The following is a 27,169-nucleotide window of genomic DNA, read 5'->3' as shown; positions in this document are numbered from 1 at the left end:
CCGCTGCAAGGCTTTTGACAAACTTAGGGATTTTTTTTCACACCAACTTTCACCACAGAGGCCTTCAAAGATTAACATAGACACAGGCAAACTTTTGTAAGATTTCTTCTTTTTTTTTTTTTTTTTAATTTACAAATCTGAAGATATTTTTCTTTTTCATCACTTGGTGTGGATGTATCACAAAAACTCCAGTAAAATAAACTGAATTGGAGAAGACTTTAGAAAGTGCAAGTGGTTGCAGTGATTGTGAGAAGGTTGACTGACAGCACCGTAGTTAATAACGATCACCATGATGTGGGTGATTATATCTGAAAAAATATATATAAACATTTAGTGAAACGGGTCCTGCAGACATATGTCTAATAAAATGAGGCAGGATGTGCAGAGCCAAGGACATAACTGGTGTCAGAGAGAAAAATGACTTTGCCACATATTATTTCTGCTTGAGAAACGGCCATTAAGTTGTGCAACCACCCAGGCTTATTATATTGGAGATTATCAAGCCTGCCTTTTGGGTACATGGAGACATCGTTCAGACATCATCATATGAGCATAACAGATCTGAGGGAGAGAACTTTTTGACTGATTAAGCACCTGGTTTAAGACAACCTGTGCGATCATCTCATTATCCTAACATCCAGTGAACACTGCAGATGTTTTTTGGATCAGTCTCTGACGTGCGCACGGGCGGATGAGTCAAACCTGCGTCAGACTTCGTCGTGACTTTCCATAGTAATGTTTTTTTTTTTTTTAAATCATTATTATTATCTCGCCCCACAACACGGCTGAAAACCACGTGGAAATCAGAGGCGCGAGTGAGAGAAAGTCGTTTGAAGAGCATCCGGAACATCATCCGACAGGAGAAGTGAGACAAACGGAGGCAATAGGAGGTTAACCGCAGTTTTAAGCGAGGGAACTTGTGGCTGGCGCTGAGCTCCTGCGTCAGACTTTACGCACCGTGTGCTGTGCGCGGCTGGAGGCTCTCCGTTGAGTTTGCATCTAGCAGCGCGTAGAAATGCTGCATGCAGAGACGGTGGCTGAATGAACGCAGCACACATTCACCCAGGATTCATGCAGCCACACCGACCAGATTCGCAGACCGCAAAGAAGGTAAGAACTAACCCACATCCTTAGTGTGCTCCATTTTCTCCTTTTTCTGTTCAGCATTTAGTTTTTCTGTGTGTATTATAGTTTTTGCGAGGCGCTTTTGGTCATATCAATAGACAGAGAGGAGTGGCAGCTTTCAGCTCCTCACCTGACGAACAGCCCAGTTATTCGGCCGCGACATTAACGCTTTTGCTGACCAATCCTCCCTCTCCGACGCTCAGTTTTATGTTGACTTCTGCTTGCGTCCCTGCGTCGCTGTTAGGGGCTTACTTTGACCTTGACGGAGGTTGTATCCACGTACGGAATCTGTCCTCCAGCACTCGCCTGACTGACGGCTGGATATTCTCAGTCAGCTGTTGTCCTGATCTAACATTCAGTTCAGCATCCAATCAAATAGAGTCTGATTTGCACTGACTCCATTTTCAGCCTGGAGTTGGATTCAGATCTAAAAAAGCCTAACAGATGAGATGAGCCGTGCGTGATGGCTGCCTCCCTGACAGATATTGGTAAAAGATGCGACTGCAGATCCATCAGTTACTCTACGTTTCCCCTCCACACACACTCACACACTTCACTTGTGTCACATGCAGCTTCTTGTTATTTGCAGCCATTCTTCGGGGGATGTATCATTGTCTGACCGTTTGAGATAACGAGAGGAGGGAAAGGGAGAGAGAGAGACGTAGAGGAGCACTGATGCTGCGAAGATGGGATTTCAATTTTTCAGAAAGAGCCCATCGCTAGGCAACCACAGCAGATGCAAGTGGAGCAAAACGTCATGAGGAACCTGTTTGGTTGCATCATCAACTCCAGGGGGGGTCTGTGAAAACTCGGGGATGTAGGAGGATGAAGCAGCACATCAGCCTGTTGGAGGACTTGGTACAATCCTGTCCACCCTCTAGTCTAGATGAAACATTTTGGGGGGCTTGCAAAAGTATTTATATCCGGTTGTTTATTTATTTTTTAATTGTATTTTGTCATGTTACCACCACAACTTCAATATGTTTTAGAGGAATTTCATGAGATAAACAAACAAAAAGTAGTGCATCATTATGAAGTGGAAGGAAAATGATAGTTTGCTCCCTTTTGTCAATTATTTACCCACCGTTCTCTACAGTAACAGCTTTTTGGGGTATATTTCTAACAGCTTTGCTCATGTACACCTTGACCATTTTAAGACATTAATATGTTTTGATCCAAAGCATTCCTTCGTGGTTCTGGTTGTATGTTTGGGTTTGTATTCCTGCTGGAAGCCGCATTCTCTAACAAGTTCTCCATAAGGATTATCCTGCATTTGCCCTCTGACCATCGTCCCTGCTCCAGCTAAAGCATGGCATCCCCACAGCATTATGTTGCCACCACCATGTGTCAACTTGGGATTGTGTGTTCAGGGTAATGTGTAGTGAATAGTTTAGTCTTTTGCCACATATAAGCTATGTTTATATTGAGTATAAGTTGCACAGTGGCACAAAACGTCAATGGGATGCATTTTGTTGTCTTTAGTTGCACAATAACTTGAGAAATTGGAAACTTATCATTGCTTGAATTGGACTTTCTGTTTTCTTTCCTGTTCAGTTGTTCAACATAATTGAAAACTATTTGGGGAAACAATTAGAGCACATGTGTCAAACTGAAGGCCCCAGGGCCAAATCTGGCCCGCCGTAGCTTTTTATGTGGCCCTCTAGACTCAAAATCACATCAATAAGTAACGCCAGTTTTTCACAAATCCACAAAATTCACACAAAATCAACAAATATCACTTTCTTCTTTTTTTATTTTACTGCAAATTTTTTCTCAAAATTGGTCAAAGACATTGGGTTTGATTCACTGCTGCCTCAGTCTTACTTGATGCCAAGTTATAGTCCGGCGAGTAATAAAAAGTCACATTTAACATCATAGATTAATGTAAATATAGAAAGACTTCCTTGCAAATATTTCTAACTGTGATTTTGATTCCAAAAACAATCACAAAATTCTGGAGGAACTGATATTTACTAATGTTTTAACAGTTTAGTGGGTTTTATTTAACAACATTCAGAGTTTTGATATGGGTTAAAATGAAACTGAGTTTGACACCTCTGCATTAGAGGACCCCCTTATAAATCATCCAATCACTACATTTTGGGTATTTGCCCACTTTCCTGATTTTTCTATCTGTCTGAAAACAATGCACAGATAAAATCGGAGCCTCTTTCTTCACGTGGATCTTGTGGATGAATCAGTGTAGTAGTTGTGGGCTGCAGTCCCAAAATGTGCGTCGTGCGCCCTGCCTCGAAGTCACGTGTGTGTCGTGACTGCTGAGGAATGTGATGCGTGAGCTACTAGTTCAGCCCCTCAGATGACCTCAAACATCAGGCTACCGTTCTTAAGGAGTGACTCTGACTGGAATCTGGGCTCAGATATTTGTCGGCTGCATGTGTTTTCAAATTAAGCTCCTTGTCTTCAGATCAAACACCTCTGACTTTTCTCCTCTGCCCTCGAGCAAAAAGTCTCACAGCCTCAGCTTTGAAAGTTTGCTCATTTATTTTCTACCTGTGCAGCTGCTGTTCTGGCATTTAACAAAAGTCACCTGTGTCAGTAATGTGTTAGGCTTTCTTTAGCCAACCTGTAGTTAATTAGCATAACAGCAGCTAACTTACTCTTTGTGGCTCCCTGTACATTTCAAACACTTGTTTCAAGTGTATAATGTTGGAGCTAAATATGTGCATTTAATATTTTGGAGCTTGGGATTTTTTTCGGGTTCTTTAGTGAGTTTTAACACAAGCTTAATGACAGATGTGAGGAGACATTGGAACAAAAGCTCTGTTTCTGTTTTCAGTGGAAATCCATAGTTTTTCTGCAATGATTTTGTCCCAGTTTTCATATGTAAGATATATATTATTGTTTTTACTTTCCAGATTAGAATATACAGGTGCCTATTATTTAATTACAACACCATCAAAAACATATTTCACCAATTCAGTTTAAAAATGTAATCTTTAATTTCTAAACACATTGATTATGTTATGCTGCAATTACTTTTAAAGCATCAACTCAGTCCTCGCTTTCTCAGTCTCTCCTATAATCTTTAATGCCCTTTCTTTATCAGTCTTAAGGAGATTTTTACTTCCACTAAACTTTCCAATAACATGCCTGAATACCACAATCTGTGAACAGTCAGGTTTTACCCTCCTTTCAGAGCAGCAATCTGTATCTCAGACCGAGACAGAAACTCCTGGACAACGTTTTCATGATTTTGTCTGCTGTAGCATGATTATAACATAAAATGTCTGCATTAAAAAGTTTTTTAATGATCCTATGAAATCATCAAATTTTCAGAGAAGCCATGTTTTGGGTATTCCTTAAACTTAAGCCATCGAAATTAATAGAAACGAGCCATTGAATTATTTTAATCGATGTGCATGAGTTTCACATTTTGAAATTAAAAACCGAAATAAATTAGCCTTTTGAAGTTGGAGATCTAATTCATTTAATTCCACCTCTGCAAGGCTGAATTGCTCTGTGTTTACCATATGGTAAGAAATGAAAATGACTTTAAAATATTACATGAAGACATTTGCACATTGAACCAGATACTTATGGATCTGTTAGTCCCACGATGTGTGGAAATTTTGTGGAAATTGATATAGAAAGTTATCAAATCAAATTTTTGTAATGCAAAAAGAACAATAAGTGTTCCCATAGCAGACTATCTTCAGTTTAGTTTGAGTACATTTCCATGTAGCTTTATTTATGTTCAAAGGTGAAAACAAAAGCAAGACATTTGAAATATTTAAAAAGTTCATTCAAGGATTTTGCCGCGATGAAGAAGTGAACATTTGTTAAAAAAAAAAAAAAAAAAGAAAAACAAACTCCTGCATGGGTGAGGTGTGAAATTTAAGTGTTGACAATTTGTTGTTTATTTGTTGAAATAATTATTGGAATTACTTTATTAAATGTGGGCTGTGCAAATAGTAAAAATGATTCTCAATTTTCCTTTCTCCTGTCTGCAAAATATAGAGTGATAAAAAACAAACATAATAAAGCAACAATGAATGAATGAATGTAGGAACCATTGAAAACAGATGAGGTTTTGCTTGCTTACCTGGACAGATCAATGCTAAACCAGTGGATTACTGGTTTAATCAGTTAATGGCTATGAAATTCTCATATATGTAGGACAATAAAACTAATCGATTACAGTATCTTTTTTGTTGTTAAGTAGATAAGGTTCTATTTGCCAGATACCATCATGCTTTTCTCAACTAGTAGAAATTCAACATTATTCCAGAATGTCACATTGTTTCACACAATATTCAAAAAAAAAAAAACTGTTGACAACGTGTAAAAGCTTCTGATAAGAAAAAAATAATGTCATTAATAGCTGACTGCGACAGACTGGCGACCTGTCCAGGGTGTACCCCGCCTCTCGCCCGGAACGTAGCTGGAGATGGGCACCAGCAACCCTCCCGACCCCATTAGGGACAAGGGTGAACAGAAAATGGATGGATGGATGGATTAATAGCTGATTAAATTTGTGCTCAGAGAGTTTAGTTTAGTTGTGCTGAATTCTCCTGAGAGACACACAGACCATTCACTGCTGTTCACATGACTCAACTCTGGTATAATGGGCTTTACTGTGGAGTGGATTGTAATTCAGTCTGGGAGATTTATCTGCTGTAATGAAGTGGATTACAGAAAGTGCTGCCATTTAAAAATACTTCAGGTTTTAAAAAAAACTTAACTGCTTGTTGTTCATTTATATAGTTTCAGTAAAAGTCTATGTCTGCTTTTTCATTTCATTTCAGCTAGACATTTTTTCACAAGTAATATTATACTTTACATATTTTATTTTAAGATTTTAAGTCATTCATTGGCTGTGCAACGTTTATGAGACAGATCCAATCACTGATTCATCAGAAAACTAGTGATCTGGTGAGGAAATGTTAGGAATAAGAACACATATCCTGGACTTTCAGACATAATTGATCTCCTGTGAAAGATATGTGTTTTATGTTAGAAGGTCTTTTGCAATTGCTTGTTATTTAATAATTTTCTGTACCTTGTGTCATGTTACAAGAGCAGCTAATTGTCTTCAGATGTCAATGAAGTCCACCTCCGTGTCTCTGAGTCTCGGTGTGAGTCCAGCTGTTCGTTGAAGGCCTCAGATGTTCGTTAGAGGAGATTGGTGAACAAACAGATTCATAGACACAAGAAACACAGCAGACAGGCCAGGGATAAAGCTGTGGAGAAGTTTAAATCAGGATTTGGTTGTAGGATAATATTGTTCAGCCCATCATCTGAAAATAAAAGAGTATACAGACCTGAAAACCTACCAGAAACATAAAAGTCCAGCTTAAATGAGCGGGTGGGTAACGAGGACTATGGTAAAATCTCAGAGATTAATCACTCAGTCAACAGGTCAACTGGTCAATAAACTCCACTTTATGGAACAGTGGCAGTGAGAAACCCATAGCTGAAAGAAAGTCATTAGAAATCTGATGTGCAGATTGCCACAAAGCATGCAGGGAAAACACTAAACATGGACAAGATTCGACTCAGATCCGACGAAGAAGGGATGTTTTGGTCGTCATGCAAAAGGTTGAGCTGCAGAAACATCCTGAATGTGCTTTCTCCATGGTGAAACAGCATGGTGTCAGTATGGTGCTGTGGGAATACTTTTATCTGGCTGGACTCAAGTCTGACTCCATCCAAGTCTGACTGAAGCAATAAAAGGCAATACTGGAAAACTTGGGAATTTTCCAAAATAAAGTCGTAAAGCAAATGTCTCAGTTGAGATTAAAGGTTTGGTCATGCTGGTTTACTTTCAAATTAACAATATAAGACTTAAGCTTCTTAAAAATACACTTTTTGCGTAAAATATGACATTTTGTTCTATTCTTCACAGATTTAGGAAAAGCACAACTTTCTCATCTCGACACAGTCCAACTTGGCCGCTCTCCTGCCGGACGTTCTCCTCTTCGTTCCCCGTCGTCAGCCTCCCCTCTGAAGGAGCTCCGTTGTTCCAGCAGCCATGCCAAAAAACACCAAGGTGACTCAGCGGGAGCACAGCAATGAGCCGGTCACAGAGTCCGTGGCTGACCTTCTGTCCCTGGAGCACCCCATGGACTATAAGAGCAGTCAGATGAGTATGGGTCTGAGTCCCGGATCCACCGCCCCAGGAAGGTCTCTGCTCCCCGAGCAGGATGCCGAGGACGGCCGGCCGGCGTGGAACAACAAGCTGGAGTACATCCTCGCTCAGGTCGGCTTCTCGGTTGGTCTGGGAAACGTTTGGAGGTTTCCCTATCTGTGCCAGAAGAACGGTGGAGGTAAATGGATGATTGCATGTGTGAGAGTTTGTTGTCTATTTTAAATAAGCAAATCTTGCCAGTAGACTGTAGTTTTGTTCTTTCTGGTTCTGGTTCAGGTTCTAAATAGGCCAGCTATGTCAAATTAAGGCTACTAATATGAATTGAATGAGATGCAACCATAGACAACGCTTTAACTCACTGGTTAATTCCTTAAAGTGCTGCATCTTTGCCCTGAAACCGTTTGTTCTGCTATGATTTGATTTAACATGCTCACATATTTATGACAAGTGGTAAATCCAGTGATCTGCTGATTTATTTTACAAGGTAATTTGCAACAGATCATAGAGGCATTCAAATAACTACAGGAAATGTAACTCCTGTTGAATAAACTGTCTGTTTACACACACAAAAGTCATCATTAAGAAACCCAATGTCATGAACTGTTGTGGTGGAAGCGGTGACAGGTGACATTAAATACACGGGAGGATAATCACAGAAACGAGACACACCTGGGAAACAATCAAGGGGAAGACGGGACAACACGAAGACTCAGGGACACAGAAAACTCAAAATAAATACACAGAAAAACACAGATCCTGACACCCAAGCATAAACAAGACGTCTTGATATTACTGAGATGAACTAAAACAGGATAATTATATGCTGTATATGCAAAAAACAACTTTCTATCTAGTCTGAAAATCTTTTTATTCATCCAAACAGCTAAAAATGTGATCTGTTTTTTACCTCTGGATGATCTTACATAACAAAATTGTTGTGTCTAATATTTGAAATATATTCAATATGTAATATTTGTCCTGAAAATCTGAAATATGACTTTCTAAGTTGTTCTTCTCACAGTCCTGCAGGAACTGAGCCAGTGTGTGGATGAATGGAGTTTCTCTTTTCACTTAAAGGAGGACAGACCTTTAATGTGTTTCTGAAATCCACAGGTTTAGAACTGTTTGTTCTGTTTATTAATTATGACGTATCATATGACTAATATTTAGAATATTGTTAATGTTCTTTCCTTTGATTGGTATAAGATATTTTTCTTGTTTAAATGTCACTATAATAGAGTTTTTAGTCAGGGATTTCCATGAATGATGAGTGAAAACAGATATCTGTGGAAAGAAGCCATAAATAAGAGACTTAAGCCAATCAGTAAATAGTTCCAGTAAGAAGTTCACGTCCTCTCATCAAGAGCGCACTAATATTTTAGATGTTTTTATTTTGATTTAGCTAATTTGGAGAATTATCAGACATGAACAGACTGTCTTAAGGGTTTCCAAATCAACTCCATTGGATTTAAGTCCAACCTTAATTTCTTTTTAAATAATTGTGCTTTTTCCTGATTTGCTTTGGATCGTTGTGCTGCTGCACAATCCAGGTGTGCTTGAGGTTAAGGTAGCAAACTGAAATCCTGCAGGATTTACTGTTGAGAGCACATTTCACTGGCCGGTCCATCAGTTGTAAGTTGTCCAGGTCCTGAAGAAGCAGAGCAGCCGCAAATGATCAAACTACAACCGTAAGGCTGCAGGCATGACGTCCTTTATCTGAAATGCTCTCTGATAGCTTCACGTCAGATTTAATCACAACACAATTTTTCAAAATGCTGTCTCATCAGGATACTTTCCCAAAACTCCTGGAGATCATCACAATGTTTCTTTTGTCAAATGTGACATCAGCTTTTGTTTTTGTTTTTTTTCAGCACATGGGCTTGAATTCTACTTTTTGTAGAACGATAAATGATGAATCGCTTGCTTTACCTTGAAAATGCCAATTTCCTTTGTGTAAATGAGGCAAGTGAAGGCTGCAGTGTTTAGATGCTGTTCTGTTTAGTTTTTGTTGTTTTTTGAGGGGATTGTTGCCTTCTTCAAGTTGTCAGACTTGTTCTATTTTAAGAATTTGACTGGCAGTAATTTAGCCCAGGTGTGTCTGATGAGACTGAACCAGAAATGTGTTTAATCACAATTAATTCATGATTTAGTGGTGGCGTCTTTGCTAGGATGTCACCATAAATAAGCAAACCTGGTGCTTATCAAAGTGAATGTCTTTAAAAGAAACTGGAGAAATTGGATCTTCAACTGGAGTTAAGCAAGTTATTTCTGTTATAGTAATGAGTAATGAAATGGTAAATAATATTCAATAACATTTTATCAGTGACTAAAAGCATGTTTACCTGGAAAAACCTGCATGTGTTAGCCTTTTATTTGCTTTTAGAAATTAATCATCATCAACAAAATTTGACCTTTATTGACAAAAGAAGTTGTTTTAAAAAAAATCAATGTCAAAGTGAAAATGAATTTCTACAAAATAGTAACAACTAAATGTTTGAATGTAAATAACTTATCAAGTACGAAAAGAGTGTCAGATGCATCAAAAACATGAAAGGAGGATATCTAGATGAGCTTAATGACGACTGGTGAATTTTAAAATAAGTCTAATCAGCTAAAAATCACTCAAAAATCAATTTTATTGCATTTACTTCAGTGCATGGAGTCCGTGGAGCTTGTAAGTCTCACTGTTATTAAAACTGATTGAGTTGAAGGACGTAATTTACAGTATTCACAACTTTACAATTAAACATATTTACATTTGAAGCCTCCACTTTGAGATCGATGTGTTTGCTACAGATCGCATGGTGTGATGTTGGTTTAGTTGTCCACAGAAGCAGACTTCCCAGTCGCTGAGGGTCTAAGTTCAGGCGTCCAGTTGGTAGTTTACTTAATACTGAGGCCTAGAAGAGACTGAATGAATTTGCTTTAACACGATGGAAAAAGAATTTGCTCCAGACAAAGTCAACAGGAACCATTTTCGCTGTTTGTGTGTTGGAAATCACACCTGACACACAGACAGCAAACCTCTCTTACCAAGTCAGAGCTGCAGGCTCTGCAGCATTTGTCTGAATTAGTCAACATGCACCCTCAGCAGCGATGGGATTAGGCGTTCAGTCCTCACTGAGAAGAGGAAGCAGAGAAATGTTAGCTGAAAAAGCCTCAGTCTGTTATGGTTCCTAAAGCTCTCTCGGCATCTTGTGTTTGGCAGCTTGATTTACTATTATTATGATGAAATGAGAAGGTGGATGATGACTAAGAAGGAAGTTCAAGAATAAATGCAAATGCTTCGGGCTTTTAGACATTGTTGATTTCTTGTGTGGGAAGGGTTTGCATTAAATGTGTCTTAGAGCCTAAAGTGTGCAGATTTAAGCCGTTGAATGTATTTCTGTGCAGATTCCCAATCTACTGTATAGGATGACTCAGTTTATGAAGCTTTATTGTCCTCCTTGGTTCAGCTGATAAGGAAAACAATTTGTGCTATTTTGGTGATTCTCTAATGCCTGTTTGTAGTCAAGTTGATGCTCAGTTTAACTTTATGGCAGAAATTAATATTAGTATATACTGTATATTAAGTACTCTTTAAAGTACTTTACCATTCAGCAAGGCAGCTTATTTTCACCAAAAATATGTCAAATATGTCAAAACTTGATTTGTAATAGAACATTGTTTTCGCTGATGCTCCTCTATGCGTCATTTTTATATTTTAATTAAATACAGTATAAATGATGTGTCAAAGTAACACTTGGTTAAGAAAATAACCAAGCAACGTAATCTTACAACAAAAAAGTATGGACGTTTTGGACATTTAATCTCATTTTACATTTTTATCTGATCCATTTTATGAGTTTTTAGATTTGATTAAATTCCTGTGGTTGTTATTTTGACTATGTCTCTGTTATGACTGTCAGGGCGACGCTGCAAGAAAACTGTCTATGCAAGCAGCAGGCAATAATGTTTCATTTCACCCTGTCTTTTCTTAAACTGATGTGTAGAAGTTCATCAGCTGCAAACAAAATGGTTTGCTTACAGGGATGAAATGCTAACAGATGTGAAATGGCAAAAGGTCAGTTTCACCCAGATCTCTGTTTCTCTCATGGTTTGATTTGGTTCCTCTGTTGGAGTTATGTCGGTATTATTTCTCCTGATAGTTGAGTTTTAATGCATTTTTAATGGAAACAACAGGTGCTCAAATCTCACAAAAAAATCTAATACAACTATGTTTTTTCTAAAGACTTTATATTTCACTCTATTTCCATTTCTTGTGATCCTGATCCTTGGTTGGACCAGGCAACTCTTAAGAAATTAGTCTAACTCTGATCAAACCAAAGCATTTATATTTCATGATCTTCCAGATTTTGAGTTTTTTATCCCTCTGTAGTCTCACGTCGGTGTTCTCATATTATACCTGGGATTTATGTTTTATTAGGCTCTTTGTGTTTGTGTTGAGTTGTTTTCTTTTCAGATAATGTTCTCTGTGTCAGTTTTCTGTCATATCAGCCCTGGTTCACGTTCTCTCACAGCTGTCATACATCAGCACAATTACTCACACATTTCACTCCACTAATCCTCCTCCTCTGTGTTTAAACCCCTGCATTTAGTCAGTCATTGTCAGAATCTCCTGCTCTCCATACTTTGGCAGTAAAATATCGCACTTCAGCTGCATTGGGTTGTGCCAGAACACAAAATATGACACTGCAAGCAACTTTTAGCACGTGGATTTCTATGGTGACATGTAAATACATTGAATAATGTGTAAAACCAGTAACTGTGATTATTTTTCTGAATAGTGTGTGACATTAAGATTAACCCACATTTTGCTTACTTTTGTATTTTGATGTGATCGTCACAAAGTGCCTGCAAACTCTCCAGACGTTTCAGTGTCATAGAGGCTAAAAATGAACTTAAGTAGCAGAAATGAGTCCATTCAGCGGACCAAGCATGTAATGGGCATTCAGAGCATAGATTTACTTTGAATGTCAGTAATATTGCAGCACAAGACGTAATAAGTCATTACGGTATTGCACTTATTGATATTGCGGTGAGAATATTGTGCAGCTTTGAAGTAAAGAAAATGAAGCCTTTGATTGCTTTAATTCGTACAAACCGAAGCAAAATATTCTGTAGTAGAATAAAAGGTTGTCTGAAAGAAGAGCAGAACAGCAAAACTCTATTTTCATGCGTTCAACCAATCTCTAACACTAGTATCTTACCTGAAGTGATTTAATTTATGTGTGGATTTGACACCAAAATGGCTTCCAGTAAGAAGATCTTTGTAGTTTATCTTTTTTATGACAAATATTAACTTGCATCTGTTCATTATGCCTGACCAGTGGAGATATTAAAAAAGATTCTGTATTAAAGACATGGCTGTCATATCATGTTTCATTGTTTGGTTTGGTTCCTGCTCTCTCCGTCAGGCTGATCCTGTTGTCAGCGTCAGGTAAAACATGAATGAAGTCTTTCCCACTGTGAACCACGTCTCTGGCTTCAGATGCTTCTGTCGCCATGGTTCCTCTTCATTTCTTGACGTAAGCAAGACTGGATGTGACTTGCTGTCTGTGACGGCCGTCTGTGCTTTCTTTTTTTTTTTTCTTCCCCCCTTTTGTGAAAAAGAGGGTCATGATGAAGTGTTGAGAGGATGCTGAACTGAAAGAGGACAGGAGAAAACCAAATATTAGATGTCAGTTACCCAACATTAGAGCAAATAAAAGGGAGAGGAGAGAACAGACCAGACAATGTTTCCTCTGCTGCTTCTAAAAGAGGCTTCATATTTCCCCACAGTTAAACCTTTATATAAATAAACATGCTGCCATGTTTGCCCCCCCTGTCCTCTCTTTGTCAGGTGCATACCTAGTGCCCTACTTCATCCTCCTCATCCTCATCGGCATCCCCTTGTTTTTCCTGGAGTTAGCAGTCGGTCAGCGGATCAGGCGTGGCAGCATCGGGGTGTGGAACTATGTTTACCCTCAGCTGGGGGGCATCGGCGTTTCCAGCCTCATGGTGAGTTTATCATGTCAGTTCACATTAACCCAGGTTGGATCAGACTGGGGCATTCTGCGGCAAGCGGGTCACAATGTACATTTTTAATAGTGGAGTAAAAAAAAATGTATAAAAATGAACAACATTACTACAAAATAAAACTACAAAATAATGAACTCAGGCTAAAGAAATTTTTTTTTTTTACAACATAAAACCTTTGAAAACAAAACTCACAGTGGCTAATATACACAGAGCCATTCACAATGTTAAAAGCCCATTTATTCCAGGAACTTTGTCACCAAGTCAAACCCGATCTATAGAGATGAATTACTCACAGATGGATGTTTGTAAGTCTTTCTTTCTGTTAAATCTAAAAATGTTCCACTTATATTAAAATTAGAATATTACATCAAACTAATAAAAGTACATAAATGTGGGTTTTAGTGACAATTATATTTAATTTTCAATAATTATATACTGTATATATATATAGTATATATATATATATATATATATATTAATTACTTCATCTTATTTTTCAGCCAGAAAGTCTAAGAGTATCATTAGTTCAAAATAATATCTGTCAGATAAAAGGAAAACTGTGAGGCAGTACAATTACACCAGAAATAAACTTTTTTTCTCCCAAAACCTTCTTGAGTAAATGTTACTACACACATTAGTCTTTATTCTTTTCTATAGATGTGAATATTTAAATTTAATCAACAAAATAAACTTTACAGACCTATTAATGACTCATAAATCACCTAAAAATCCTCGTATTATAAAGACATCCCTTTTCTTTTTTGTTTAAACAACAGAGTCATCAATTCTGCTGTACAATATTTCCCTCTGAGCCAAATGACCTCTAGTTGCTTTAAGAAAACCTCCATGTCTGATCTGTGCCACAGTCTGTCCTCCTCATCATCAGCAGTATTGACCCGTCGTGTCCGCATCACATTATCATCGGCAGCTTATAACAGCCTGTCGGCACCCGAGTCGCTTCCCTGTGTGCCAGTCAACCTGACACGAATTTCATCAGTCTAATGCGAACGAGGGGATGTGGAGCCGTGTCCGAGGGCAGCGAGGCGTGTGGCAGAGGGAGCTCCAGCGTCTATAAATACCGCCTCTTTCAGGACCACAGGCTTGGCGGAGAGAGCAAACAGCTCAATAATTCATACGCGCCACGTCTTAAGCTGCTCTGAGCTGCTGTGTGTTTGTCTGTGCCCTGCCTCACCTCGACACGCCGTGTGCCGTTAAATGAACTCGCCTTTCTGTTGTCTCTGCAGGTCTGCGGCTTTGTTGGCCTCTATTATAACGTCATTATCGGCTGGAGCATCTTCTATTTCTTCCAGTCGTTTCAATATCCGCTGCCATGGGCCGAATGCCCCATCAGGAAAAACGGAACCCAAGCCAGTGAGTTTGTCAATGCAAAATTCAAACACCCACCTCACCTTGAGAGGCTGTCAGCACAAAACAGAGGGAAAAGAAACAGAAATGGGTCCTTGAGAGCTTTTTCTTATTCTGCAGTTAGACTCAGCAGACACACACACACACTCACATAGAGAGAGAGAGAGACCTACCATTGCTGTGCTTAAAGCTGCAGAACATGTTTGCATTGTAGCAGCCTCTACAGGAGAAAGTCATCTGAGCTGTTGCAGCGGCTGAGGCCTCTCTGCAGGTCACTGTATGGACAGCTCTGTTGTGAAGGCTCGTTAGCCGGTTTGACCCAGCTGATTGGGTCGGCACTTTGACCAGCTGGTGGCAGCAGCTGTTGCCAAGACTCCTTATTGACACTGTGAAATTCAGCGTCAGCTCTGAATCTAATTTAGAATCGGAAGTAGATTGTTCTCGCAAAATTATTCATAATCCTTAAATCTTTCACAATCCGCCATGTTAAGGACAGGAAAATTCAATGTATTTTTTGGGGATCTTATGTGACAAACCAGCACAAGCTACACATGAGGGTGATATGCAAGGAAAATGATTAAAAGGTTTCTTACTCTCATAATATCTGAAAAGTCTGCCACGCATTTGTATTTTGACTTTTTACTCTGATACTCCCTAATTAAACCTCTGTCCAGCTGCCTTAAGGAGTCACCTAACAAAGAGCATCATGAAGAAACTGTTCTGGTCTGGCGAAGCCAAAACTGACCTCGTCTAAACTGAGCTGAATAGTTTAGGTTAGGATGTTAAATTGACCCAGTTGACATCCAGAGGTCAATCTGTCTCCTTTTCCTTGCTGTTGATCTAGTTGTGGAGCCAGAATGTGAGAAGAGCTCAGCCACCACCTACTTCTGGTACCGCCAGACTCTGAACATCACCAGCACCATCGATGAAACCGGTGGCCTGAACTGGAAGATGACCCTGTCCCTGCTGGTGGCTTGGATCTTGGTCTGCCTGGCCGTCATCAAGGGCATCCAGTCCTCTGGGAAGGTGGGCAGCTCTTCTGGCTGAACATGCAGCCTGCACACACCGATTCTTTCATTTCATTTATTTCTTCACACACCATGATAACAAATCCTTTCGGCCAAAGCTCCCCGTTTTTAATCACTGATTTATCCATATCCATGAGGGCTTTTCTGACTTTGTTTGCCGGGCAAAGGTAAAATACTAAGCCCCTCATCCACACGCGTCTATTTTTGGACCTCATCTAGATTATGGAAGCCAGGGACATGCAACATTGATAAGCTTAAGCCGAACCAAGGAACAACTGATTCAACTGTGTAGTCGCTAGCTTCAACACGCCGTGCTCTCGAGCCAAATTATGAGTCATGCAGCATATCACTGCACTGCATCCAGTCCAGATCTGACACATTTCTTTAGCGAGTCCGTCTTGATGCAGCGGGAAAGATTTTAGCCTCATGGGCTCATCTCACAGATTTGGTTTAAAGCAAACACAGAGCAGCTCTGGGAGCGTGTGTGGAAGTGGGTTTGATTGCACTTCTCCCTCTATGTGTGAGGTCTCAGAAAAGCGTGTCCATGGCAACAGTGTGTGATGTGGTTGACTTTCTCTCCCTCTTTTAGGTGATGTACTTCAGCTCTCTCTTCCCGTACGTGGTGCTCTTCTGCTTCCTGGTGCGAGGCTTGATGCTGAAGGGCTCGGTGGACGGCATCGCTCACATGTTCACTCCCAAGGTGAGAGAGAATAGGCAATCCTTTTCCAAACCGAAGCAGCAATTGTTACGCAGAAACTCCAGGATTAATTACACTTGATGTCAAAGTAGTAAAAAAATCACAGAACTTTGCTGTGTACTGAGAAAGAAAAAGAATGAACCCTCTCCTCTCAAAGCTGAGTGTACGGTTACGTCAGCGGCTCTCATAGTTCAAGCACCACTCATTAAGATCCAATAGGCCTGTCACGATAGCAAATTTTGCTGAGCGATTAATTGTCTCAAAAAACTATTGCGATACACGATAATATTGTCTGAAGACCTTTTTACACTGATTTAATGGAAATGACGTAATAATGCATGCGATTTCCTGCCAAAGATGGATACACTTTATTTTCAAAAGAATATTTAACACTGGAGCTGATAAACAAAATAAACAAAACAAGCAAAAACAAAATTGATTCTCAGTCTCCATTAACAAAAAATGTACTTGATAAAAACTAAACAACATAAGGCCAAAGTGGAAATAAATACTGCATTCAACCAAAAGACTGCAGATTATGAAGTCTGTATATTATGTTGCCCTTCAGTAATAATTAGATATAAATAGAGAAGATGGGCACATCGACTACCTGATGCAATAGTTCACACTACATGATTTTTGCTCCTATTTTTCCCCTTATGACAATCTTAAAACGTTGATCTTTCTAAGATTGTGTGGTGTGTTATGGTAGATCGTCGTTGCCGCTCCGATCCAAATCAGGGTTTTCCCGACTGGGATCTTAACGCAGCCTGTTGAATGTGACAGGCAGCCAATCAGAAAGCGCGAATTCTCCTCAGTGTTTTCTGAGGGGAAATTACCTCGGGGAATCTCAAACAGCTGACACGGCGCAACCCGAAGTCCAGCCGACTGGAAACAACATTAATGTTTATTCAACATGCAAAGAACATAGAAGTGACAAGGGGAGGAGTTGGAGCGAAATTGCTACCGCAGTTGATAAACCCGGTAACTTTTCAGCTGTTCTTCGTTAACGTGACGTAAACAGGTTCTAATGATTTTCATTCAGTCAGGACTTTACGCTGACACTAGCCACATGCATTGCAGGTAGATTGCAGTAAAGCATTGATTAATGCCTGGTTTTAAAATTAGTTCACTGAACTTGCAGCCATTATTTTGTGCCCATTGTTGGACACCACACGGCAGGAACGAACCCGATCGAACCGTTATACCTAGGATTTCTGTCGGCTAATGTGTGGTCTGTCAGGTTTTGAAAATGGGCCGACAATCGGCCGACAGCTGTAAGATCGTGTCCTGTGCGCTGAGCTTTACACTAAGGAAATGAGGAAGGGAGGGTGAGTGGAGAGCACCGGAGTTGAGCCTTTTTTCATTCGGTGTCATCAACAGAAAGAGAAGAAGGCCGGAAGAGACGATAATGCCGATAATTAAAACGAGGTCGATAGTTTTTATTTATCGTACGATTAATCGATTTATCGTTTATCGCGACAGGCCTAAGATCCAATTTCATAAAAATGTCAATAATACTCAGGTAAGGTGGTAAGAAGGAGCAGCGTCCCCCTCTAGTGGTGAGTGCATGCTCAGAGGAACAGAAAACAGTTTAAAGAATGCATCTAAATTATTGTAATGAGGAGATTTTTAAAGAGATCTTGCAGCATTGACGATCTGACTGTGGAAGTTTGAGGTCAAATATGTTTTTGTGTATTTACAGTTTTTTGTATGTGTTTGTGCCTTAAAAATATTTTTTTGTTGTTTTTTTGTAAATGCAATGACAAGTTTCAAACTAATTCCACATTTCAGCTAAATTTCTAACCACGGAGTTAAAATACATTTCTACATATATATAGAAATGTGTAAAGAAAACTATTTTAAGTCATGTAATTTGTCAAGGTACGAAATCAGAATGAAATGGAAATGATTTAATCTGTATTTGCATGCAGATGAACCATATTGAAGTACTCCAGCTATACTCCCTTTAGTTCTGAGTAGCAAATTACCATCACCTGCAGCAACCTGTTCACTTTCCTGAATTTACTTCAATCAAGAGAGATTGAAAGTACACTCAAACACTCTTGGGTGCAAAACCCAGCAATAGATACATTTGATATACTGTAAATGCAGTGACCTCTTTATAGGTTTAACAGTGAAAGTTAAGTTATGCTTAAATCAGATCTTTAGGCAAATTTATTCACTTATTTCTAAAGTTTAAGATATTTTCTCCTGCTATTTCATTTGTGCATTCTGCAGATTAAAACTAGCTGTAGTTAATGTGGCAATAACAAAAACATCATTAATGTAAATATAATGTAAAATTTAATGTAAGGAGTTTCAGAAGATTCATTCGCATCCACTTATCTGCATAAATGTCATGTTAGCTTGGATCTTTTCAATTTGAAATGTGGATTCAGCCACCCTTCAAGGATTTAAAAATTGAGAATTATAATTGGTTTTGCCAATCCCCACACAAGCAAAATTAAAGATTCAACCTGAAATAAATTTACAAACACCTCACCTGTTTTTTTAGTCAAATGAATCTGAGTGATTTGCAGAGAAAATGCATGTATTTTTCTTAACTTACTGGTAAAAGAACAGTTAAACACATCAACACAAGACCAGGATTCATACAGAATTCAACATCCACAGTGAGTGCATGTAAGCTTCTGTCCAGAGTTGTACTTATGTCACGGTCTATAATGGTCTATAATCTTGTCACTTCCTCTTCTCACCAGTTGGAGAAGATGTTGGAGCCGCAGGTGTGGAGGGAAGCAGCGACGCAGGTCTTCTTCGCCCTCGGCCTGGGCTTCGGAGGCGTCATCGCGTTCTCCAGCTACAACAAGAGGGACAACAACTGCCACTTCGACGCAGCTCTGGTTTCCATCATCAACTTCGTCACGTCCATCTTGGCCACTTTGGTGGTGTTTGCTGTGCTGGGCTTCAAAGCCAACGTCATGAATGAGAAGTGTGTTGTCGAGTGAGTATGTCTTATAGGAAAAAAAAGTCACTCTTCAGGAGACGATTTCCTTTTTTAGTCATCATTAACACATCTATCTTTACCTCTCCAGTAACGCAGAGAAGATTCTGGGTTACCTGAACACAGGTGTGCTGAGTAGGGAGCTTATTCCTCCTCACATCAACTTTTCCCACCTGACAGCTCAGGATTACTCAGAGATGTATGGAGTCATCAAGACGGTGAAGGAGGACAGCTTTGGCCAGCTGGGTCTGGACCCCTGCCTCCTGGAGGACGAACTTAATAAGGTCACACCAAAAATGATTTTGCTTCAAAACATACGAGTAGAGAAATAGAAAATAGGTAAAGGAAAAAGGATTGTAAGAGCAACAATACCTTTTTGAACGTATTTCCTTTTCATTGCTTCCAGTTTTTTCGTCTTTTTTAAATTCACAATTACTTTACACAGAGTGAATGTTTCCAGTTACAATATAGTTAATGAACCGATAGCTGAGTCCTTTTCTTGATTTTTTTCAGCAGCTCAGATGTTACCTTTGAATGCTGTGACCATCTCCAGTATCTTCCTCCCTTTCAGGCGGTTCAGGGGACTGGCCTGGCCTTCATCGCCTTCACCGAGGCCATGACACATTTCCCCGCCAGCCCCTTCTGGTCTGTCATGTTCTTCTTCATGCTGATCAACCTGGGTCTGGGAAGCATGATCGGAACCATGACCGGCATCACCACGCCCATACTGGACGCCTTCAAGATCCGAAAGGAGATCCTGTGCGGTGAGTCCTCATTCTGGCTTTCCAGAATCGGCGAGTGGGATCAGATTTTAACGGCGTGTTTCTGTCCTGTTTGTGTCTACTTTAGTGGTTTGCTGCATAATAGCCTTCCTGCTGGGCTTGCTGTTTGTGCAACGTTCAGGGAACTACTTTGTCACCATGTTTGATGACTACTCTGCTGGTTTGCCCCTCACTGTGGTCGTGATCCTGGAGAACATCTCTGTAGCTTGGATATATGGCACTAAGAGGTACAGTGGCTAGAAACCACTGCTTCACTGTGTGTGTTGTGAGAAAATAAGTGATTGCAAGTAAACATTTTCCCCAAAATCTAATTGTCGTGTCTTGATTCTTCTTTTGAACTTTTAGATTCATGCAGGATCTGGAGGATATGCTTGGTTTCAGACCATACGCCTTCTACTACTACATGTGGAGATACGTGTCCCCGGCCATCCTGGTGGTGCTCATTGTTGCAACCGTCATAGAGATGTCTGTCAGTCCTGCAGGATACAACGCATGGGTGGAGGAAGAGGTCAGATCCTCCTGCCTGCCACTTTTTATTCCACAGAATATATTAGGGGGAAAAAAGGCGATACCATAATTAGGTTTATTAAATTTTTTGAATTAATTTCAGATGTGTTCTAATGTACATTTTTCTTGTTGTCAAAATTTTGGCTACCATCTTCTTGGTATTCATTCCAATGATGCACAAAAGTGCTCAGAAACCTCAAACCTTCTCATGCATGAATAGTCGACTTGCGTAGATCCACTAACCTATTTGTTCGTCTTTATTTTATGTGCTGCACTTACTTCTTAAGAGATATGAAAACAGTGGCTGTACCTACAGTCAAAAAACATTAAGTTTAGGATCTGTTTGATGGAAATGGTCTGCTGTGAATGTATTTTACTATAGTTATCATCAAATTGAACCATCTTTACCTGCATCTAAAACAGTTGGATTGATTTAATTTCATGTTTCTATATTATTGTTGTAAATGTTTGCTATATTTAGCTGATAGAGGGCATAAAAAGCCTATCTAGGGACAAGTGCTGCGAATTAGCTGGTGCTATTGCACTATGACGTAAACATGGGACTGCTGTTTTGTTCAGTTTGTCTATGTCGCTGTATGTCTGTCCCTACCAAATAAACCAATTAAATTAAATTAAAATAAGTTAGCAAGACAGTAAAGGAGGTAAAATACTTTCCAAAGTTCACTACTGGTTGAAGAAGTGCAGCTAAGAGTTGCATCTTGGGGCCAAGATGGCAACTTAATAATAATGAATGCATGGAGTTTAACCCAAAATATGTTTTGTTTGATGTTACCATTTCTCTTTTACCTTTAGGGCTCAGAGCGTTTCCATAGCTACCCTCCATGGGCTTTAGCCATGGCCTACGCCCTCATCGTGGTCGCCATGCTGCCTCTGCCCATCGTCTTCATCGCCCGCCACTTCAACTTGGTCTCCGACGGCTCCAACAAGCTGTCGGTCTCCTACCGTAAAGGCATGATGAAGGATATCTCCAACCTGGAGGAGCAGGACGAGCAGCGCTTCATCCTCGGCAAGAACCCCAGTGAGGTTCCCTCCCCCATGCCAGCCCACCGCGCTTATCTTGGGCCCGGTGGCACCCAAGAGATGACCAACACCAACTACGGCACCAGCACCAAGACTGGATACCAGAACATTGGCTCGCCCGAGTCTGAGCTATGATCTAATGAGCTCCAACGTCCTCCTGCTTACAAACGAAGCCCTCTCAGCTAGAGGAGAGGGAGATAGAGAAGGTGGAAAAAATTCAATTGCAGCATTCCTCACACCTTAACCTCCAGAGAAAAAAAAATAGAGAAGCACACAGAAAACAGCTTGTGATATGACAGTCAGAAAATCAAGCCTGATCTTTTGCTCAGTGAACACGCCATGACAACACTTTTAAGTGTGGAAGTTGTTACTGTGGGAAGAGGATTAGCATAACCCCACCCCTGACAATTTTTGAAAAATTTTGGCAAAGTGGGTCGAGCCAAGAGACACAGAGAGGCGGGCCGAGTGTGGCGATGAGCAGAGGGGGTTAGCGGAGTTGTGGTCAGGACAAAAGAAGCACTGTTGTTAACTTATAAACTATATTTAGTGACTTTCCAGACACCTATAGCAACTTTTTATCAAAAGACCATCCTGCAGTACACCATCACCAGTAGTCAGAGCAGAGGAGACCCACTCCACTCTGTGTCTTCATTGCAAACAAGTCACACAATCGCAAATCTGAGTAACTGTATCGATCGAAGCTCGCCGCACTATTCCAACTCCTAACTCACCACCAGGTGGGGCTGTGTGTCTGAGTGAGATGGTTTTATACCCAAACGGAGGGTTGTGTGATGAAAAGCCATACCGCTGTAAACAAAGAGGATTATTCAACTGCTTAAGCGCTGTTCGACCAAAAAGGACCAGCAGTGAGGTGGTTTTAGGCAAAATAATGCGGAACTGAAAAAATATGCACAAAACTGTCAAAGTTTATCAGCAATAAAAATGACTTGGGGGGTGTGTTACAATTTAAGCATCCTCTCTTTAAAAATAAAGAGAGGAGAAACACAAATTTAAGCTGAATTTAAAAATAATTGTACAACTTTCTATGTAGAAGACCAGGAAAGCTTTACAGAGTACTGCAATGTTTCTCTGTTTCAATCTTTTGATACCTTACAGTCAGGAAATGCCACACGTGGAAATACTGACAGCCTGGAAATTTAAGAGTCAAGAGTTTAAATTCCCTAGAGGAAGACTGTTTTTCGTATGCTACCACCACTACTTGCTAATATCCTGTGCTTGAACAGAAATGGGAATTGGCTAAAATCTGAGCAGAAATAAGCTGCAAAATTCAGATGGGTGCATCTCTATATAAACTCTCTCTGAGGTTAAGCAGTGGGCAATGCTACAATGCTTTGACTGGTACAGAACTTGAAATGCTTTCAGGAATCAGTTTGTGCTTTTGCTGATTCACTGAAGAGGATTGTTGCTATGGGAATAGGATTGAAGGAGACTTAGAAAAAAAATCATCCTTCATCTGATAAGTATCAGGAAAATGTTCATGTGGAAACAAAAGTGGTCAAACATTCATCCGTCACAATATCTAGTGCGAGATTCTGGTAGTGTTACAAGCACATTATAGTTTGGAGTTTTTCGTGACTATCACGCATCAGCAATAATAACAGTGCTCATTGAATCACAAATCTCCTTCTATCTCTATTTCCCCTTCTAATGTACATTCGAACACTGTATATATATGTTGTGCAATAGTTGGAGACCCCCCATGCATACACACTGCAATAGAGAAGAAAGAGGGGTTACCTTAGCCCCTCGTCATTTCTACAAGCACAGAATCACGGACACCTGCCATGTTTAGAGCATCTCTGAGCCTTAACACTTGTCTTTTCAACAGTGTTCCTCCTCATTGAGCATGGCGTGACTTTTAACGAATGGTTTAGGATTGCGGATGAGCCTCTGCTTTAAGGAAGCAGACAGGGACAGGAGCTCAGTGTTCACGTAGATTAGATTTGTATGTCTGTGTGCTGTCTGCCGCTGAATTAGAGCTCCTGGCATACCTGCCTGTTTAAAAATAGAGCAGCGTTACTCAGGGGAAGCCGTGGCAACATGCACCATAGAAACCGATTCTGATCTGATGTGGAGGAGGAGCGGTGGCGCGGACACTTTGCTTTGTCTGCTCCACCTGCACATCTACCCGTGCCCTACATACAGTCCTCACCAGTGTTGTTACAACGCACTGACTACATGTGGTTCACTGCCATGCTTCTGTGGACCAGTCACACTTCATTTCTGAGAGGATGAGATTTGGGCTGAAGTCTTGTACATTCCTCTTATTGTGGCGACATAATTTAATCAGCACTAGAAGCTACACTTTTTGTGCTATCCAAAGTGTGAAAATAAAGCCTTTTTTATTTTTGATGTAGAATCTTGAAAGACAGTGGAAATGTAATGTGATATTAATGTTTTAGATAAGTGGTAGTACCTGGATTTGGCCACTGGATGTCACTGCTGGCCAGCAGAGGAACCAGTGGTGTTATTTTGTCTGTGGCCCCTCCCTGTGAAAGCGCCGGTACCTGAGGCTGCCTCCAGAAAGGGAGTGAAGCAGAATCAGAGACATTTGTTTGGTGTCTGAGCAGCATCTGTGTCGTCTGCCTTATGCTTTTTCTCGTTTGATCTCTGCTGTTTTCTTTGTTTGCAACAATGTTTTGTCTCGTTCACATGAGCACTTTAATTAGATTCAGACCCTGGAGTTGTTTGTTAAGCACAAATTTGAGAATATACTTATGTATGTATTTATTTATTTATTTTGGGATTATATTAATCAAAAACAAAAAAAAGCGCAGAATGAATGTCAAGAACAAGCACAGGAAATAAGTGGTGAAAATCTTTGAATTTTATTGATTTTTAGTAAAACATGTTTTTGCAAGAAAATCGTCTAGAGTTAATAGATGTTATACACTCGTGTAATAACTATGATTCCTTTACCATTCTGTCACAATAAGCTCTAATTTATGTTGTATTTAAGCCAAAATATGGAGTTTTTGCAGCATAATTGTAATATCTGCAACATTTCCATTGATTCCAAGCCACTTATCCTGTTACAACACAATGAAATGCTAAAGTTTCTCAAAGGACTCCCCTTAAACTTTCTTTATCTTTATCTGTCAGGGTAAATAACAATAACCTTTTATGACATGTGAATGGAGCTATTAAATATGCTTGTGGTTCTTTTTCTGACAATTTCAGGCAACTTACAAGGCACACTTTTCCTAAATGGCACCTGAAACCAAGGCACACATCTGAAAGTGCAGCTTCAGCTTGAGGTCAAAGCACATTTTAGGATAGCACAGAACCGTGGGCCTGCAGGAGTTATTATGTCACAATGAGTGAAATTTTAAGTTGTATCTCTGATCCTGCAGTCAGAGGGTGTTGGTTGGTGAACGGACATTTTGATTGTCTACTTTAAATCCAGCATCCTGCAAAAACACTGAGAGCACAGCTTCACAATAAAACGCACTGCCATCAATAAAAGCAACAAAACTGCCCTCTAATGTCTAATATTGGTCAGAGCACCGTCCCAGCTACCCGCCACTGATGCTGGTATTATAACCAGTGATCTATGTAGATTTTGCTTTAAACATTTACAAAGATGTCTAAGGCAGAAAAAGCTGTTATCTGTTGTTGATAATGAATAGGATTGAAAGCAAAGACTCCAGGGTCTCCTCGTCTTGTCCACATGTCTGCTGCAACTTCTGGAGTTCATCTCAGCTGAGTCACCAACATGAAGCTGACAAAGACATAGTACCAATAAATCTATTTAAATGTGCAAATAGTCTTCATGTGACCAAATATAGTTATATTTATAGTATTTAAGATGATGTATTTAACCTGTACATATTGATGTACATTCTGATAAAGTCACACTGAGTATCTATGGTGAGAGTGACAGGGTGTATACTTGAGCTGTAAATACTTGTATATTCTCAGATATTTTTTGGATTTTTTTTGTACTGTCGGTACTGTTACATTGGTGTCTGTTGGTTTCAGGTGTTTATGTGTGTGGTTGTTGTTGATAATAAAAACCGAGCGCGTGTGTGTTTATGTGCGAGAGTGAGCAACAGGGAGCGTCAGAGTGTGTGTGAAGTGAAAATATGTGTTGGTTTTTGGTGTTTTTCGCTCTGTGTTTTTCTCCTCCTTCAGTGTTGTGTGCTGCTTATCTAAAACCAGTACATGAAATCTAATGTCATTGCGGTGGAGCGGGACCACTGACGTTTAAGCAATCTCTTCTCTGTGTTTTTCACTCGAACTGTGATGAAGTCCAGCGCAAAACTGGGAATGTAATCAGGAAGACATGTATGACTGTAACAATAAGACAGGAACTTTAACTAATTTGGTGGATAGAGTGACTATAGTGTAAAAACACTGTGGAGTGAAGAGGAAATTAAAATAACCACTTTTATTGAACAGTGCGTTTTGTGTGTCTGTTTTATTCCAATGTTTAAATGTATTTTTTTTATTTAAACTGTAATGTTTCAAATACAAAGAGAACAAAATAAAACGAGGATTTCAATGTTCCCATCTTGTGTGGGTGTTAGATAAGCTAATTAATATCAACAATAGGCTTGGAAAAGCTTTTCTCTTTCATCTGACATTAAATCAGACTGAAGTTTCCTGTTTAAGTCACTTCAGATTAGAAGTTTATGAAAATGATCTTTTCCTGAGAATAATTGGCTCAAAATTTCCTTTGGAGAAAATCCTCGAGCTTGATGATGCACTGGAAAAAATGGATTTTGATTCTTAATCCACAGCTTTTCTAAAATAAAAAAATTATTTAAAAAAACTAAAAAAAAAACTTTTAAGTGTAATTTTATTGCACTTTACTTTAGCAATATTTTTGTAATGTACCACTGCCTTTACTTGAGTAAAATTTCTGTCTTCTCTACCAACAATGACTAACTCCTTTGAATGAAGAAGAAGCACGCTGTCACCAAAAGTGCACCAGATGCAGACAAGCCTACAGTTTATGTCAAAGTGAGACTTCTTTTTTGTGCACAAGCTTTGTCTAATTAAAGGCTGTAAATACAACAGAGCTGTTATGCTAATGCTGTAGATATAAAGTCATTAATCTGAGATATCGTCACAAAAATACAATACAAAACTGCATCATCCTGCTCCTCAGTTTCTTCTAGTGATTTATTGTAATCCGTTGTCCTGCACAGAAACAGGAAAAGCACACTAATACATTGATATCAATACAACAAGCAGACATTTTTATTGTGGGTATTCTTTTTTTGTTTGAAAAATGAAAACAATAATAATAATAATAATAATAATAATAATAATACAGACCTTTGGGCACTTAATTAACTTAAAAACAACATTATATGTAGGAGAAAACATAAGATACAGAAACCCTGTATCTTTCTGTCAGCTGAACCACTTTGAAGCAAAGTAAACATGCAGCAATAGTAGGTATTGTTTGTGGAAGTAAATTCCATTCTTCTATTGCTTACATTCACAATGATATATGTAATAAACACAAGAATTTGCACATGGCTTTACGTTTTTCTGGCT

At 39.5% G+C, this 27,169-nt stretch overlaps 1 protein-coding gene across 1 annotated transcript; it reads left to right on the top strand.

The window, feature by feature from the left end:
* The first annotated feature begins 689 nt into the window (after nt 1-689).
* On the top strand, nt 690-26,758 carry slc6a17 (solute carrier family 6 member 17). Its single transcript, XM_028018427.1, has 12 exons — nt 690-1,110; nt 6,992-7,412; nt 13,077-13,234; nt 14,500-14,626; nt 15,465-15,646; nt 16,238-16,348; nt 19,069-19,310; nt 19,402-19,594; nt 19,882-20,074; nt 20,160-20,319; nt 20,438-20,600; nt 21,413-26,758. The coding sequence occupies exons 2-12, from the start codon at nt 7,118-7,120 to the stop codon at nt 21,773-21,775; spliced, it is 2,187 nt and encodes a 728-aa protein (XP_027874228.1). The 5' UTR covers nt 690-1,110; nt 6,992-7,117; the 3' UTR covers nt 21,776-26,758.
* Nucleotides 26,759-27,169: the final 411 nt, after the last annotated feature.

This window comes from Xiphophorus couchianus, chromosome 1 (assembly GCF_001444195.1).
Source record: "Xiphophorus couchianus chromosome 1, X_couchianus-1.0, whole genome shotgun sequence".
Classification (NCBI taxonomy): domain Eukaryota; kingdom Metazoa; phylum Chordata; class Actinopteri; order Cyprinodontiformes; family Poeciliidae; genus Xiphophorus; species Xiphophorus couchianus.
Note: the sequence above shows the minus strand (reverse complement) of the source record. Positions and strands in the feature narration are given on the sequence as shown.